This window comes from Scyliorhinus canicula, chromosome 20 (assembly GCF_902713615.1).
Source record: "Scyliorhinus canicula chromosome 20, sScyCan1.1, whole genome shotgun sequence".
In the NCBI taxonomy this organism is placed as follows: domain Eukaryota; kingdom Metazoa; phylum Chordata; class Chondrichthyes; order Carcharhiniformes; family Scyliorhinidae; genus Scyliorhinus; species Scyliorhinus canicula.
In genome coordinates this window covers 15,487,028-15,504,487 of record NC_052165.1, presented here as the reverse complement: position 1 = coordinate 15,504,487, position 17,460 = coordinate 15,487,028, and the positions used below count along the sequence as shown (strand labels likewise).

Below are 17,460 nucleotides of genomic sequence, written 5' to 3'. Positions count from 1 at the left end.
CTTGTGACTAAGTGATTATTATTATTAAAATCACCAGGTTTGTAAATGTAAACACAATTAAGTTTATTAATAACTTATTGTGAAAAAGGAGACCCCCCCCCCCCACACACATACACACACTTAAACTTGTGATGTCCTATCTATCTCACTCACACACACACACACACACACACACACACACACACACACACACACGACAGACAAACAGAGGGGGGTAAAATAATGAGTAAAGGGATAAAAGACTTTGTTTCAGGTGGTTGTCTTATAGGCCACATTCCTTCAAACTAGGCTTCCAGTTTGAGGTTTTCACTGTAGAGTCTTGAAGAGTCCTTTTCTCTGAGTGTCCAGCATTCCAACTGTTATTTCCTGTCTCTCTGAAAATCATCCCACTCAGGCAGGATTCACTCACTGCCTGGTATTGGGCAGTATATGGCCTTCTGGCCAATTCAATGGCAACCAGTCAACCAATTGAACCGAGTCTCACTGATCTCAGAAGAGTTCTGTTGTTCAAAAGTTAGCAGTGTTCTCTTTTGTAATTTTGAGTTCCTTTCTTCCCCCTGCTCGAAGTATAAAGGTATATGTCCATTAAGCATACATGGATCAAAATGATGATAACAAAAGTAAAGAAATGAAAAATAAGGGAATCAACAGGAAGGGCCCTCACTAGATTGTTGCCTAAACAACTCCCGTTTACCCTGAAACAATCTTCTATTTGACACAGAATTGAAGTAACACTGTTAGGTATGACATTTGCTTTATCACCCATGTATCTATCGCACAATTTTAACTTGATTTAAAATGATCGGTGGCTCGCGAATAAGGGTTATCACACAAATCTTCTTGAAAGCCTGTCAACAGGCGATGGATAAGCATATAATAACACCTTACACCCAGCTGAAGTCTTATACTGGCAGCAGTACTACAAAGCTGAGGCAGCTGCTATATTTTTATCAAGAGGCAAAATAAAAAAATGTATATTTAGAAACCATAATTCTCGTTTTATTTTCCTTCCTGCATGTCACTCATTGTTAACCCTAATCCCGCTAGCTTCATGGATATCATTTCAACCCAAAGCAGTAGTGTGGAAAGATTAAGCTTGGTGTTCCTTTTCCCTTCTTGGGAAGGCGATAACATAGTAATCTTTATTGTCACAAGTAGGCTTACATCAGCACTGCAATGAAATTACTGAGAAAACTTGGTGTCCATTTTACTCTTGTGTTTTCAATCATTTCGGTCATTCCATGTTGAGATTAACGTGGCTTCATTTCTTTCAACAGTTGAACTATCACAACATATCTGTCTATAGCTATGTATGTTACTCATGGATTTAAAGCCACATTTCTCTCTTCCCGCATAACTTGGTCACACTTAAGTAATAATTAAGGGAGCAGGCTATTCTGGACCTAGTGCTATGTAATGAACCAGACTTTATAAAAGATCTTCAAGTAAGGGAACACTTAGGAAGCAGCGATCATAATATGGTTGAGTTCAGTCTGCAGTTTGAAAGAGAGAAGGCAAAATCGGATATAATGGTGTTACAGTTAAATAAAGGTAATTACGAGGGCATGAGAGAGGAACTGGCGAAAATCGACTGGAAGCAGACCCTAGTGGGGAAGACAGCAGAGCAAAAATGGCAGGAGTTTGTATGCATAATTGAGGACACTGTACAGAGGTTCATCCCCAAGAAAAGAAAGATTATCCGGGGAGGGATTAGACAGCCATGGCTGACAAAGGAGGTCAGGAAATGTATCAAAGAAAAAGAGAGATCCTATAAAGTGGCCAAAAGCACTGGGAAATCAGAAGATTGGGAAGGCTACAAAAACAAACAGAGGTTAACAAAGAGACAAATAAGGAAGGAGAGGATCAAATATGAAGGCAGGCTAGCCAGTAATATAAGAAATGATAGTAAAAGTTTCTTTCAATACATAAGAAACAAACGACAGGCCAAAGTAGACATTGGACCAATTCAAACTGATTCTGGAAGGCTAGTGATGGGAGACGAGGAAATGGCTGGAGAACTTAATAAGTACTTTGCGTCTGTCTTCACAGTGGAAGACATGAGTAATATCCCAAAAATTATAAAGGGTCAGGGGGCTGAGTTGAGTATGGTTGCCATTACAAAAGAGATGGTGCTAATAAAGCTAAAAGGTCTTAAAATTGACAAATCTCCTGGCCCCGATGGGCTACATCCTAGAGTTCTGAGGGAGGTGGCTGAAGAAATAGCGGAAGCGTTGGTTGAGATCTTTCAAAAATCACTGGAGTCAGGGAAAGTCCCGGACGATTGGAAGATCGCTGTTGTAACCCCCTTGTTCAAGAAAGGATCAAGACAAAAGATGGAAAATTATAGGCCAATTAGCCTAACCTCGGTTGTTGGTAAAATTCTAGAATCGATCGTTAAGGATGAGATTTCTAAATTCTTGGAAGAGCAGGGTCGGATTAGAACAAGTCAACATGGATTTAGTAAGGGGAGGTCGTGCCTGACGAACCTGTTAGAATTCTTTGAGGAGGTGACAAGTAGGTTAGACCAGGGAAACCCAGTGGATGTGGTCTATCTGGATTTCCAAAAGGCCTTTGATAAGGTGCCACACAGGAGGCTGCTGAGTAAGGTGAGGGCCCATGGTGTTCGAGGTGAGCTACTGGCATGGGTTGAGGATTGGCTGTCTGACAGAAGGCAGAGAGTTGGGATAAAAGGTTCTTTTTCGGAATGGCAGCCGGTGACCAGCGGTGTCCCACAGGGTTCAGTGTTGGGGCCGCAGCTGTTCACCATATTTATTAATGATCTGGATGAAGGGACTGGGGGCATTCTAGCGAAGTTTGCCGATGATACGCAGTTAGGTGGTCAGGCAGGTAGTGCTGAGGAAGTGGGGAGGCTGCAGAAGGATCTAGACAGTTTGGGAGAGTGGTGCAGGAAATGGCTGATGCAATTCAACGTGAGAAAATGTGAGGTCTTGCACTTTGGAAAAAAGAATCCAAGCATAGACTACTTTCTAAACGGTGAGAAAATTCATAAAGCCAAAGTACAAAGGGATCTGGGAGTGCTAGTCGAGGATTCCCTAAAGGTAAACATGCAGGTGGAATCCGTGATTAAGAAAGCGAATGCAATGTTGTCATTTATCTCAAGAGGGTTGGAATATAAAAGCAGCGATGTGCTACTGAGCCTTTATAAGGCTCTGGTTAGGCCCCATTTGGAGTACTGTGTCCAGTTTTGGGCCCCACATCTCAGGAAGGACATACTGGCACTGGAGCGTGTCCAGCGGAGATTCACACGGATGATCCCTGGAATGGCGGGTCTAACATATGATGAACGGCTGAGGATCCTGGGATTGTATTCATTGGAGTTTAGAAGGTTAAGGGGAGATCTAATAGAAACTTACAAGATAATACATGGCTTAGAAAGGGTGGACGCAAAGAAACTGTTTCCGTTAGGCGAAGAGACGAGGACCCGTGGGCACAGCCTTAGAATTAGAGGGGGTAAATTCAGAACAGAAATGCGGAGACATTTCTTCAGCCAGAGAGTGGTGGGCCTGTGGAATTCATTGCCGCGGAGTGCAGTGGAGGTCGGGACGCTAAATGGCTTCAAGGCAGAGATAGATAAATTCTTGATGTCGCGAGGAATTAAGGGCTACGGGGAGAATGCTGGTAGGTGGAGTTGAAATGCCCATCAGCCATGATTGAATGGCAGAGTGGACTCGATGGGCCGAATGGCCTTACTTCCACTCCTATGTCTTATGGTCTTAATAATTTACTTATCATTTCTATAACAGCCACTCATCCTATTTTTAAACGTTTGACAGCATCCAAACTGAAAATATGAAATATAATTGTGTTTGTAGAAATTGTAGAATATCACTGTAGGAGTCCTGCTGAAGAGAGGAAGAATGAAGTTGAAAGGGGGACTGCAAGCTTGGGTAAGAAATAGAGAAATTGGGTGTCTGGGGGGTGGTCAGGGAATGGAGGAGGCACCCTGGAGGGCCGTGGAAGCTCAGTCAATAAGTAGATTCAAGAACGAGACTGAAATTTTGCCCAACCTTCTTAAGGTTATAGGAATAGAAAAGGAAAGAGGAACTCGTGTAGAAGTTCAGCCATGATCATACTAAATGGCAAAGCAAGCTCCTGTGATCAGTTTCTCCTATTGCTTATATTCTTGTTATGATAAAAGTACCACTAAAAAATAATGGTGTGAGGGTGGGGAATATACCGTAGCATTGTAAAATGTCCTTCTGTAATCTTTATCTTGCAGGAATGTCTACTTGAAAGTTGATATCACTGGCTTTACTTGTGTGGTTAAGTAATTGTAAAATGGTACTTGTGATATGACTAACTATGGGCTACATCATAGTTTTTTTAAATAAACTTTTTATTGAGGTATTTTTGGCAAATTCTTTGGCATTTTAATAGCAACAAAATCAACAATATACATAACAAGGAAAATATAAACATAGTACAAATTCCACCACCCTCGCCCACAGGTCTTGCCTTTACTTACCCCCTTAACCTACGCTAACCTTAAACCCCCCCCCCCCCCCCCGCCCCCTTCTGCTGACGATTAGTTCTCCGCATGGAAGTCGACAAATGGTTGCCACCTCCAGGCGAACCCCAGCAGAGATCCTCTCATGGCAAACTTAATTTTCTCCAGGCAGAGGAAGCCTGCCATGTCTGAAAGCCAGGTCTTCTATTTTGGTGGCTTTGAGTCCCTCCATGCCAGCAATATACATCTCCGGGCTACCAGGGAAGCAAAGGCCAGAACATCCGCCTCTCTCTCCTCCTGGATTCCTGGGTCCTGCGATACCCCAAAAACCGCCACCTCTGGACTCATTGCCATCCTCATATTTAATACTGTGGACATGGCATCAGCAAACCCCTGCCAAAATCCCCTCAATTTTGGACATGCCCAGAACATATGGACATGGTTCGCTGGCCCCCCGCACACTTCGCACATCTATCCTCCACCCCAAAGAACCTGCTCATCCGGGCCACTGTCATGTGAGCCCGGTGATCAACCTTAAATTGAATCAGGCTGAGCCTGGCACATGTTGCGGAAGCATTGACCCTTCCTAACGTGTTCGCCCAGAGGCCCCCCTCTATCTCTTCCCCCCCCCCCCCCCGCTCCTCCTCCCACTTTCGCTTCAGCTCCTCCGAACCCATAAGCTCTTTATATATGTCCGAGACGCTCCCCTCTCCTATCCATCCTCTAGATACTACCCTATCCTGAATCCCCCTTAGCGGCAGGAGTGGGAAGGGTGGTACCTGCGTCTGCAGAAAGTCCCATACTTGTAAATATCGGAATTAATTTCCCCCAGCCAATGCAAACCTTTCCAGCGCCCTCATACTCGGGAATCTTCCTTCCAAGAACAGGTCCCCCATCCTCTCAATCCTCGCTCTCCGCCAAGTTTAGAATCACCCATCCATCCTCCCAGTGGCAAACCGATGGTTATCGCAGATTAGGGGGCTATATCATAGTTGGGTGGTGTGTGACCTCCAACAAGCAGGTGGCAGTACAGGCACACCATGCTGTCTCTAGACCAAGGTTATGTGACCTCTGTCTCAGATATGAAGGGAGACACATCCGGCCATCTTCAGAAGAAGATTGAGAGGGTGATATATATGTATGTGAATGGTCAGTGCTAGGTGCAAATTCCAGAGGAGTAGTTAGCAGACTCCATGATAACGTGTTCTGTTCAGATTGCTATCTTACCACAACAGACTCCATAAAAGATTCTGGTTTTAACAAGTCGAAGAGTTTGTTAATTTTCTTCGTGAAGTACAAAGGACCAAACACTACAATATTGTAATCATAACACTCGAAGGTGCATAATATTTATTGTATGTAACTAATTTTATACAGGATATAATGGATTTGGCAGTGTTTGATTCTACCTCTAAAAGAGCAAACTCCAAATTGTAATTTCTACGTAAGTGTCTGAATTGCTTCAATGAAAACTGTCTGCCTTTCAGTATAAATAGAATAGGTCATTTTGTAGTCTCAAGTTTAACTTACTAGATCCAAATTCAATAACTTAATGTGTGGATAGCACACTTGACTGAATTTGAAGTAAGAATTTGAGCTATATTCTAATTCACCATGGCTCAAACTTTATCTAGGAGCCAAAATTAAACACTTTCGTTTGGGGCACACCCGTAATCGGTGCGGGTATCCGTTCCTGCTCGAGATAATGTTGTAACACAATATTATGCTGACTGGCCAATTAACAGCCATCCAGCATGAAACGCACTGAAAGGCTGAGTGCAGCTGGGGAGGATGGGAGGGTGGCAGATACCAGGAAAGGGAGCATGTGGGATGGTATTTCCGTTCTGCTCCTGCTGTGGAGCTGTCTGAGGGAGCTGCTGACCTGTTTATAAAAAATATATATGTATCGGTGGAAAAACTATGCCATGAGTGTCTATATAGCACAAACATGCACAGACCCCCGATACATTTGTTAATTTTGAGTCCTGCCTTTTGTCCTGTCTTGGGTTGAGGTTGCAGCTTCAACTTAAAGGCTGCCTTGCCAACCGGCCTGCCTGCCAACCATAAAGACAGACGGGCAACGTAAAATATCAATCAATTGCCGTTATTAATTTAAATTGGTTTCTTGATTGTTGGCAGATGTGCTTCTGACTCCCTCATGCCTGCTAACTAGTATATCGTGCAAGGGTATGATGATGTCGGGATGCACACTCGACATCTTGTATTATTCTATGCACTTTTGGACTGGGTGTAAATGTAAAATACTGACCCTTATTTGCCTGTACTCTTAATTTTATTGTATGTTGAAGACCTATTTTTAAAAAAAATAGGATTTCTGATATCTTGAACTGATTATTCATTTCTTTATTGTTTGTGGGGTATTGGTGTGCAAGGTGACTGCCAGTTGTTTGCATCACAGTCACTGCACTTCTAAATATTTCATTATAAGTGAAGTGCTATGAGTTTCTGAAAGGTTTAATGAGGCCTGTGTGCATTCAGGTTTATCCGTTAGCATCCGTGACTAATGAAAAACACGATCTAAACCTTAATGCTTGACTTTGAAATTGATTCAGTTGCTGGAGGTGAATATTTGGGGAATGTGCTATGTAAGAAATAGGTGTTTGAGCAGACGTAGGTCATTCAGCCCTGGGGCGGCATGGTGGTGCAGTGGTTAGCACTGCTGCCTCATGGCGCCGTGAAACTGGGTTCAATCCGGGCCCCAGGTCACTGTCCATTTGGTGTTTTCACATTCTCCCAGTGTCTGCTTGGGCCTCACCCCCACAACCCAAAGATGTGCAGGGTAGGTGAATTAGCCACGCCAAATTGCCCTTTAATTGGAAAAAAAGAATTTGGTACTCTAAATTTATTTTTTTTTAAACTAAAAGCTTTTGCCTATTACTTGCTGCTTATGCCGTTTGGCACACAAGTAGTCCTGTGTTGTATCTTCACCAGGCTGACACCTCATTTTTCAGTATGCCTAATGTAGCTTCTGGCATGCTCTCCTACACTCTTCATTGAACCAAGGCTGATCCCCTGGCTTTGTGGTAATGGGGGATATGCCGGACAATTGAGCTTCATATTGTGGCTGAATACAATTCTGCTGCTGCCGATGGCCCACAGCGCCTCATGGATGTCCAGTCTTGAGTTGCTAGATCTGTTTGATGTCTATCCCATTTAGCACGGTGGAAGTGCCACACAACATGATGGAGAGTTTCCTCAATGTGAAGATGGGACTTTGTCTCCACAAGGACTGTGCGGTGGTCACTTCTACCGATACAGTCATGGACAAATGCATCTGCAGAGGCAGATTGGTGAGGATGAGGTCAAGTGTGTTTTTCCCTTTTGGTTCCCACACCACCTGCTGCAGTCCCAGTCTAGCAGCTATGTCCTCTTAAGACCCAGCCAGCTCGGTCTGTGGTGGTATTAGTGAGCCACTCTTGCTGATGGACAATGAAGTCCCCCACCCAGAGCATATACTGTGCTCTTGCCACTCTCAGAGCTTCCTCCAAATGGTGTTCAACATGGCGGAGTATTGATTCATCAGCTGATGGTAGCCAGTACGTGGTAATCAGCAGGAGGTTTCCTTGCCCATGTTTAACCTGAAGCCATGAGACTTCATGGGGTCCAGAGTCAATGTTGAGGGCTCCCAGGGCAACTTCCTCCCGACTGTATGCCGCCACGCCACCTCACGCCAGTGAGGCAGGACATACTTAGGAATGGTGATAGTGGTGTCTGGGACATTTGAGCTACAGCAAGGACTCCTGTGTTCCAACCAGTGGCACACACCCGAGATCCCTGATTGAAGCATTACACAGACAGTTGTACATTTGGGTTCGGTTACGACAAATTAAAATATACCAATCAACGGTTTACATTTATTATTGGTTATCTATGTCCAATCACAACTATAGGCACGTATATATTGTCTTACAATTATTTATATCAGTTATATGTTATCTGGCATGTGCACATCAATCAACCGCCCCTGTCGGGTACCTCTGCTGTTTAATAGCTGCTCCAATAGACAAATTCTCACCTCCCGTCCGTTATCTCCAGATACTTTGACACCAGAGCAAATGGTAAAAGATCCCACATTGTTATTTCAGTCTTTGACAGTGAACACCTGTGGTGGCCCTTCCTGAGAACTAACTGTTGTGCCCTTGGATATCTCTTCACAGCCAGCAGCCTGTCTACCTTTCAACTAAACTGAAGGTTTTAACTCTTTTTCAGTAACTAGTGAAGATGATCAAAAATTATGACTAGATCTTGAAAAATAATTCCAATATAATGTCAAAATCTTTTCTCTTCTGCTCTTCCCTCCCTCCCACCAATTCAGACCAAATGTAACGGCTTCTAACAGAAATTTATCTTCCCCTTTGCAGGTGCCAATGATTTTGGTTGGTAATAAGTGTGACTTGGAGGAAGAACGAGTGGTTGGAAAAGAACAAGGACAGAATCTAGCAAGACAGTGGTGTAACTGTGCCTTTCTAGAATCCTCTGCAAAGTCAAAAATTAACGTTAATGAGGTAAGACTAATGCACGTAAACACTGATCACTAATACCATTTGTTGCACTAAATGATTTATTTCTTTTATAATGGGAAAATTATCCAGTCTTTTAATTTGATTAGAAAGCAGACAAATTGACAATGATTGAAACTTGCATCAAAGCATTCGATTTTGCTGCTGTAGGGTGAAGAACATTTGGAAAGTATGTGAAATTAATTTCTGGTTGGTTAGGGTTAGATGGTTGGTTGGTCTGAATGGGCACCCCACCCTATCCCCGTAACTCCACCTAATCTTCACATACCTGGGCACCAAGGGACAATCCACCTAATCTGCACATTTGTGGGCTGTGGGAGAAAATCGGAGCACCCGAATAAAGTGCAAATTCCACACACGCAGTCACCCAAGGCCGGAATTGAACCGGAGTCCCTGGTGTTGAGGTAGGAGTGCTAACCACAGTGCCACCATACTGCACTATGAAAGCGTTTGACTTTGTTTCCTCAAAATGAGTATAAAGCTTGTGAGAAAGACTTTATTCAAAAACAAATATCAAACAATACCTGTAACTTCAGCTGCTGGGTGGGGAAAAAAAGGATCTGAGCTTGAATGGCACTAGTATTATCCATCGGGTAGTATACGTCAATAGATGGTATGTAGCCAATTCAACAGCGTGACTATATTAATATACCAAACATGGTCTGGAAATTGACATGTTTGTGGTCTGAAATTTTGCTACGGTTTGGATTGTTTTCTATAACGTGTATACTTAAAAAAACACTTCTGCTCTCAGAGACAGCGTGAAAATTATAGATCTCATTGAGTTATTAAAATTATTGTAAATTACAGATTTTCTATGATCTGGTCCGACAAATCAACAGGAAATCTCCAGTTTATGGAAGGCCTCCGAAAACCTCAAAATGCCAGCTGCTTTAATACAGATCAATTCTAACTTCAAGCCAGGTAAACTGATTGCATGTGACCTTTCGACCTGTTAGTTTTGGGGAAGGGGGAGAGAAAAGAGAGCGAGTACTTTGCACTATGGTATTAGCTACATATATTTGAAAAGTTGTTCTTGTTTAATAAACGTGAACATTCTCTTTTGGAAATTGCGGACCTGTTTTTTTTTCTGTGACAAATAATTCAATCTAGCTGAAGGCTGTTCATTTAATTTTAACCAAACCTGATGATGGAAAAAAATATTTTATCATTGCCACAGCTTAAACTGAATAAGAAAGCTGGGAATTTTCACTGGTATCAATTCAAAAGACTTTTTGAACTTGCATGCAAGCATAAAATAAATCCTGTGCAGTCCTAAACATTAAATGTTGGAAAAATTGTGAAGTTACAGATCTGTTCGCAGCACTTCAATTTTCCCAGTTCTCCCTCTTCCACCACTTTTAGTCTGTTCTTAAGGCCTTGATTTGTATTGAGGTACAATTTCTTAGATGACAGAGACCAGTGGCCATACTTTTGTCCTTGGATAGCGATTTTTCAGGCTGTTACAAGGAGAAGACCAACCATCACTAGATTATACTGAAGAAAGTGGCCTTGGTTGAATTCTCTTGTGCTTCCACTTCTACCACTTGTACAGTTAAAGCGAATGGGATTGCGGGTAGTGTCTTGATATGGATAGAATGCTGGTTAGCAGACAGGAAGCAAAAAGTTGGAATAAACAGGTCTTTTTCCGATTGGCGGGCAGTGTCTCGGGGTCTGTGCTGAGACTGTTCACATTGTATGTTAATGATTTGGACGAGGGAACTAAATGTAGCATCTGCAAATTTGCAGATGATACAAAGTTGGGTGGGTGAACTGTGAAGAGGATGCAGAGATGCTTCAGCGGATTTGGACAGGTTGAGTGAGTGGGCATATGCATGGCAGATGCAGTATAACATGGATAAATAATAGTAATCTTTATAATTGTCACACGTAGGCTTACATTAACACTGCCATGAAGTTATTGTGAAAATATGAGGTTATCCACTTTGGTAGCAAAAATAGGAAGGCAGATTATTATTTGAATGTGTGTAACTTGAGAGAGGTGGATATTCAGCGAGACCTTGGTATCCTTGTGTAACAGTTACTCAGCGCGCAGGTGCAGCAGGCAGTAAAGAAGGTAAATGTTATGTTGGCCTCATAGTGAGAGTATTGTGTGCAGTTTTTGTGTTCTTAACTGAGGAAGGATATTTTTGATATAGAGAGAGTGCAGCGAAGGTTTACCATGCTGATTCCTGGGATGGTGAGACTGTCGTATAAGGAGATTGGAGTTTAGAAGAGTGTGAGGGGATCTCAAAAAAACTAACAGGATTAAGAACATAGGAACTAGGAGCAGGAGTAGGCCATCTGGCCCCTCGAGCCTGCTCCGCCATTCAATTAGATCATGGCTGATCTTTTGTGGACTCAGCTCCACTTTCCGGCCCGAACACCATAACCCTTAATCCCTTTATTCTTCAAAAAACTATCTATCTTTACCTTAAAAACATGTAATGAAGGAGCCTCAACTGCTTCACTGGGCAAGAAATTCCATAGATTCACAACCCTTTGGGTGAAGAAGTTCCTCCTAAACTCAGTCCTAAATCTACTTCCCCTTATTTTGAGGCTATGCCCCCTAGTTCTGCTGTCACCCGCCAGTGGAAACAACCTGCCCGCATCTATCCTATCTATTCCCTTCATAATTTTAAATGTTTCTATAAGATCCCCCCTCATCCGTCTAAATTCCAACGAGTACAGTCCCAGTCTACTCAACCTCTCCTCATAATCCAACCCCTTCAGCTCTGGGATTAACCTAGTGAATCTCCTCTGCACACCCTCCAGCGCCAGTACGTCCTTTCTCAAGTAAGGAGACCAAAACTGAACACAATACTCCAGGTGTGGCCGCACTAACACCTTATACAATTGCAACACCTTAAACAGTGTTGTGTTCTATGGCTCCCCTGATCATGAAGACATGCATAGAAGATGTGTGCTTAGTTATAACAAGTGTTTATTCTTAAATATGTTGACCGGTAAGTAACAAGCCTATGCACAGACAATTGTATCTAAGTTACTGCGAGCTACGGTGAGATGCAACTGTCCTATGTCCATCCTGCTACCGACCCTCTGCGTCTCGTCAGTCACCTGATGAAGATATATATCTGGCTCCACGTGTGTCTGGTTCCACATGTATTGATGATTAGCTTTATACATTGGTACTATTATATACAGTTATATACATTGGTACTATTATATACAGTTATATACATTGGTCTATTATATACAGAGATGCATATGTGCACATCACCACACACTGGGTAGATTCAGAAAGGCTGTTCTTGATGGTGGGGGAGTCCAGAAAAAGGGGTCATATTTTGAGGATAAGGGTTAAACCTTTTAGGACTGAGGTGACGAAAACTTTCTTCACCCAGAGAGTGGTGAATCTGTGGAATTCACTACCACAGAAAGTAGTTGAGGGGAAAACATTGTGTAATTTCAAGAAGGAAATAGATATAGCTCTTGGGGCTAAAGGGATCATGGGATATGGGAGGGGGGCGGAGGCGGGATCAGAGTATTGAACTTGACAATCAGCCATCGTCATAATGAATGGCTGAACAGGCTTGGAGGGTCGAATGGTCTCCTCCTGCTTCTGTTTTCTGTGCATGTTTCTATGTGCCCAAGATTCAGGGTAATAAGACTAACTGTAATATTCACGATACTACCATGCCAAATCTGATAGAAATAAACACAAACTAAGGATTAAATACAGCAAGTACCTTTGTAATCTCTTTGTTGAGTTAATTTGCCAAAATCTTAAACTTCATTTAAGTTTTTTGCAACTCTGAATCACCTATACCTAAAAGTATCTGAGACACAGATTTCACATTGCTTTATACTGTTATAAATCCTACAAACACATTATTTAAGGTGGATTTTGTTTTGCACAAAGGTTTTTTTAAAATTATGTAAATAATCACAGGAATGCACAACATAAATGGGTTCAACTCGATTGCCTTCTGGAGAAAAGAAAGATTGAAGTTAAAAAAAAATTAAGTAAATTTTGAGGAGGTTGATGGGATTCGAAGGGATGGGCTTTTGGGCCTTGCGTCCTTTTTTATGAAGATTTTTAAATTGTGAAGAAGAAATTTTGAGCAGTCTCGACTAAAGGTGATTATAGCATGAATTTAACTGAAGTTTGTTTTTTTCCCCCCCAAATTTTCAGATATGATGAACTATTTTCCATTTTGACAGTGCCAGCATTCCACTTTACTAAACCTATTGACATCTGAAAAATGGACTTTCCTGTGGTGGTACCCTTCAAAAAGTGGGTGAAAGCTCCCAAGTCATTTTGCACATAAAGTTACTATGATGTTTTCAGCATTTCAGGAACAGAAAGCTATTTTTTACTTCTAAACATTCTAATAGTAGGCAACTGTTCAAACTAGGACCTACATCCAGTGTTACTGCTGATCACATTGGAGCAAGTACTCCTTTCGCCAATGTTGCATTCGACTGGTAAATAACTATTGGTAATTCCCTTTTTTTGGCAATTGTGTTATGTAATTTCCTGAAAGCACCACTATTTTAACTTAATAAAGATGGAAGTCCAAAGATCTCTGTAGATTAGACGATTTCGCACAGCTAAATCTGCTTCGATATTTGTAGCTTTTAAAATGGCGATGCAAAATCATTGTTTTAGTGTATAACTGCGCTCTGATAATTGCAACAGCTGTTAAAATAATTGAGTTTTTATTTTAGTAAAACCTGTGGAAACGGTGATTTCTATGTATAGAAAGTGTATGTTTTTGTTTCAACCATACTTTGTCTTTGGTCTACAATGTTGCCTTTAAATAGCTGTTAACATTTTCAGAAAAATGTCAAGTCTTTCATTGTATGTTTCCTTTTTGTTTACATGGATAATGTTTATAAAGGATTGTACAGTGCGGGTCTACAACAGGAATTATATATTTTAAGATACTTATTTTAAGACTTTCCAAGTTTTCTTGGAGATCACTCTTGATATGCTCCTGCAGCTGTGGATTCTCACTAATTCTGCTTGCTTGTGCATATTTGTAATTATCAGTACCAAATATACATTAAATTAGACATTGCCTGTTAGTGGTTATGTTTCACGTGTAATGTTTTGTTGAAATGTTTCCTGGTGGAAGAGTACCGTGGGTATTGATGGTGAATGTGAGAAATAATTTTTATTTGCGTGTAATTGGTCACATGGCCTAGGTTCTGCTCATTTATTTAACAATGCCTTCACGCTTTGTATGCATTAACTTTTGGATAGAAGATTGTGTATGGAATTGAGCCACAGTATTTGAAATGACCAACTTAATGCTGCAAGTGCTTTAAGGTGGCCAAATGTAAACTTAAAAAGCCTTAATTTCCATAGAGTGGTGCAATTTTTTTGTATAACCTTGCATCAGTTCAATAAGTTTTTGGATTGCCTTGCAAGGGCTTGCATTATGATTATCTGCCACTTGAATGTTTTGTCATGTTTTAACTGCAAGTAAATAAAGTATTCGTTAACTTTTGTAAATGTAATACATTGTGTACATTGACTGCCCTGTCTGGTTGTGTGTTGTGTTGATGATTTGTTACACTTTTAAAGAGCAGATAAAATAATTCAAAAGCATTATTTATTTAGAGCAGTCTGCATATTTTGCACGTTGTATTGATATAAAGGTTCAAAGTTTATTTGCGGCTCTTAGTTTGTGCCTATACTAGAACGCCACACAAAAGGAATTGCTTTTTTTTAAAATATGGGCTGGGGTAACTTTACTGTTGATCCTTGATTTCTGGAAATATTTTCCGCAAGTAAAACCTTCAATCAAAAGTATGTCTTTGATTCTGTATCTTTCAACAAATTCCCCAGTCTGATTAAGCCGTGATTTAAAAAGATGGTAATTACCCCGCAGTATTCCTTTTGCAGGGCAAGTTCTGTCCCTGTGTTCCTGAAAGTTAAGAATCCGCTTGCAGTTGCATGTCTTTAATTAAATTCCCTCATTAAGCAGGTGATTATTTCCTACAGAAACTGTCCATTACTGGAAGGTCAGACTCATTTTAAAAGTTCAGTTTTCACCACATTAGAATTGATTCTTGTTCTCGACTTAAACAACTGGAGGCTAATATTGCTATAATATTAAGAAAAAACATTGGCACTGTAAATAAAAATCATCACTATTTCATCGGCACACAGTCCAATTCACTCTTCCTTTACAGGTTGGCCCACAAATCGGAACAGTTATATTTTTTCAGGTTTTTCTTGTTGCGTGGACATGCTTAAGCCAACCTCCACATTCCAGTAGATGGTTACTTGTGCAAGTTCTTCAGCGTTGCAGTGAGGACTACGATAGGGGCCATGGCATTTTGTTGTCCAGCTCATTGAGGTGCTGGTTATTGCGTGCAGTAAACTGAACTGGTTGGAAACTGGTATCTGTGATACTGAGAACCTTGAAAGGGGGATAAGTGGGATCATCCACATGCATTTTTTTGCAATGCTTTAGCCTGTAATTTTCATGAGGGTCTCTTATATGTTACTTAGTTGAGTTCCACAATTCCCAACCCTCCTCTAACTTTACATTGAAACGTAGGGAATTTACAACACAGGTGGAGGCCATTTGGCCCATTGTTCTGTGCCCACTGAAAAAGAGCTATCAGTTTAATCCCATTTCAAGCTTTTAGTCCACAGCCATGTAGGTTACGGCACCTTAAGTGCATATTAAAGTATTTTTAAAGGCAATGGGGGTTTCTTGAGTTTCAGGTGTCCATCACCCTCAGTGAAAACATTTCTCCACTCCCCTCTAATTCCCCTCTAATACTTCACAGATTCTTTAAATCTTGGTGGAATCGAAACAGCCACACGGGGTGATTTTGGAACTGGGAGGATGAGAAATTTCTGAAGGTTGCATGTTTGGTCAGCTACCTGACAACATTCCTTCCTCTGTGTGTAGAGTTAAATTGGCACCCACATCATTGGCGAGAAGCTAATTAGGATCAATGAAGTGCTCACATGGCGACAAAGTGGTGACCCCCCCCAACCACCCCAACCCAAAGACAAGCCCGGCAGGATCCTAGAGATGGTCTCCTGACAACATACCAGGGGCTATTTTTTAAAAAATAATTTAGAGTACCCAATTAATTTTTTCCAATTAAGAGGCAATTTAGCATGGCCAATCCACCTACCCTGCACATCTTTGGGGTGTGGGGGCAAAACCTACGCAAACACTGGGACAGTGACCCAGGGCCGGGATCGAGCGTGGGGCCTTGGCGCCGTGAGGCAGCAATGCTAATCACTGTGCCACCGTGCTGCCTACCAGGGGCTATTTTAAATCTCCTGGAGCAACAGGGATCAGCAGGCCATAGCTGCAGGCCATCCTACAGGGGGTGGGGCTCCCCAATGATGGCCTGGCAGTTATGCTGTTGCCAAACTTTATTTTTTTTAATTCAGTCTTAAATGAAATGAAAATCGCTTATTGTCACGAGTAGGCTTCAATGAAGCTACTGTGAAAAGCCCCTAGTCGCCACATTCCGGTGCCTGTCTGGGGAGGCTGGTACGGGAATCGAACCGTGCAGCTGGTCTGCTTTAAAAGCCAGAGATTTAGCCCAGTGAGCTAAACCAGCCCCTAGACATTGTGTTCTTCCGTTCTCCTTCCCAATATTGGGAGCCGCCATGTCTCCCAGTGGGGTTGCTGGCCTCCCACAGCTGTGGGCACGCCAGTTTCCACCTGCACAGCCTTCCTGTATCCTTAATTGGAGGGTGAACGTGAAGACGGCCTGTTAATTGGCCTCTCTGGGAAGATCAGACATGCGGTCCACAGGCATTATTAGGGTTGAGACCCAGAAATGTCTACTTTCAAAAACAACATTGGTGAGATTCTCATAGAATCACAACTGTGGAGGAGGCCATTCGGCCCATCGAGTCTGCACCGACTCTTCCCCACTCCCCCCGATCCTTGTAACCTTATAACCTAACCTGCACATCGCTAGACACCGAGGCAATTTATCATGGCCAATTCACTTATTTGCACATCCTTGGGCTGTAGGAGGAAACCCACGCAGACACTGGGAGCACGTACTAACTCCACACAGACAGTGACCCAAGGCCAGAATTGAACCCGGATCCCTGGTGCTGTGAGGCAGCAGTGCTAACCACTGTGCCGCCCCATTCTACCCAGTGATTTTGAGGGTCTCTACCAGTCTTCACCCAGCCCTATGCAAGTATACTACTACACATCAACCTAGTTGATCTCTGTTGGCCAAGATCATTTAATATTTAATAGAAAATGCTTGGAACATTCGGCAGATCAGGCACAATGTAATTGTGATGTTTACGGTGATGAAGGATCTAATGGCATAGATAGAACTACTTGCTCAGGTGGGGACAGTCCAGAAAAAAGAGGCACAGCCTTAAAAATTGAATCAAGCATATGAAATGAAATGAAAATCGCTTATTGTCACGACTAGGTTTCAAATGAAGTTACTGTGAAAAGCCCCTAGTCGCCACAT

The 17,460-nt window shown here is 42.1% G+C and overlaps 1 protein-coding gene across 1 annotated transcript in view; it reads left to right on the top strand.

The window, feature by feature from the left end:
* Window positions 1-14,519, top strand: part of LOC119954893 (ras-related protein Rap-1b) — a 60,275-nt gene extending 45,756 nt beyond the window's left edge. Inside the window, exons 6-8 of the mRNA XM_038780520.1 lie at window positions 8,851-8,994; window positions 9,820-9,933; window positions 13,166-14,519. Coding sequence (XP_038636448.1) covers window positions 8,851-8,994; window positions 9,820-9,906 — 231 coding nt within the window. The 3' untranslated portion in view covers window positions 9,907-9,933; window positions 13,166-14,519. The remainder of the gene's footprint in view (window positions 1-8,850; window positions 8,995-9,819; window positions 9,934-13,165) is intronic.
* Window positions 14,520-17,460: the final 2,941 nt, after the last annotated feature.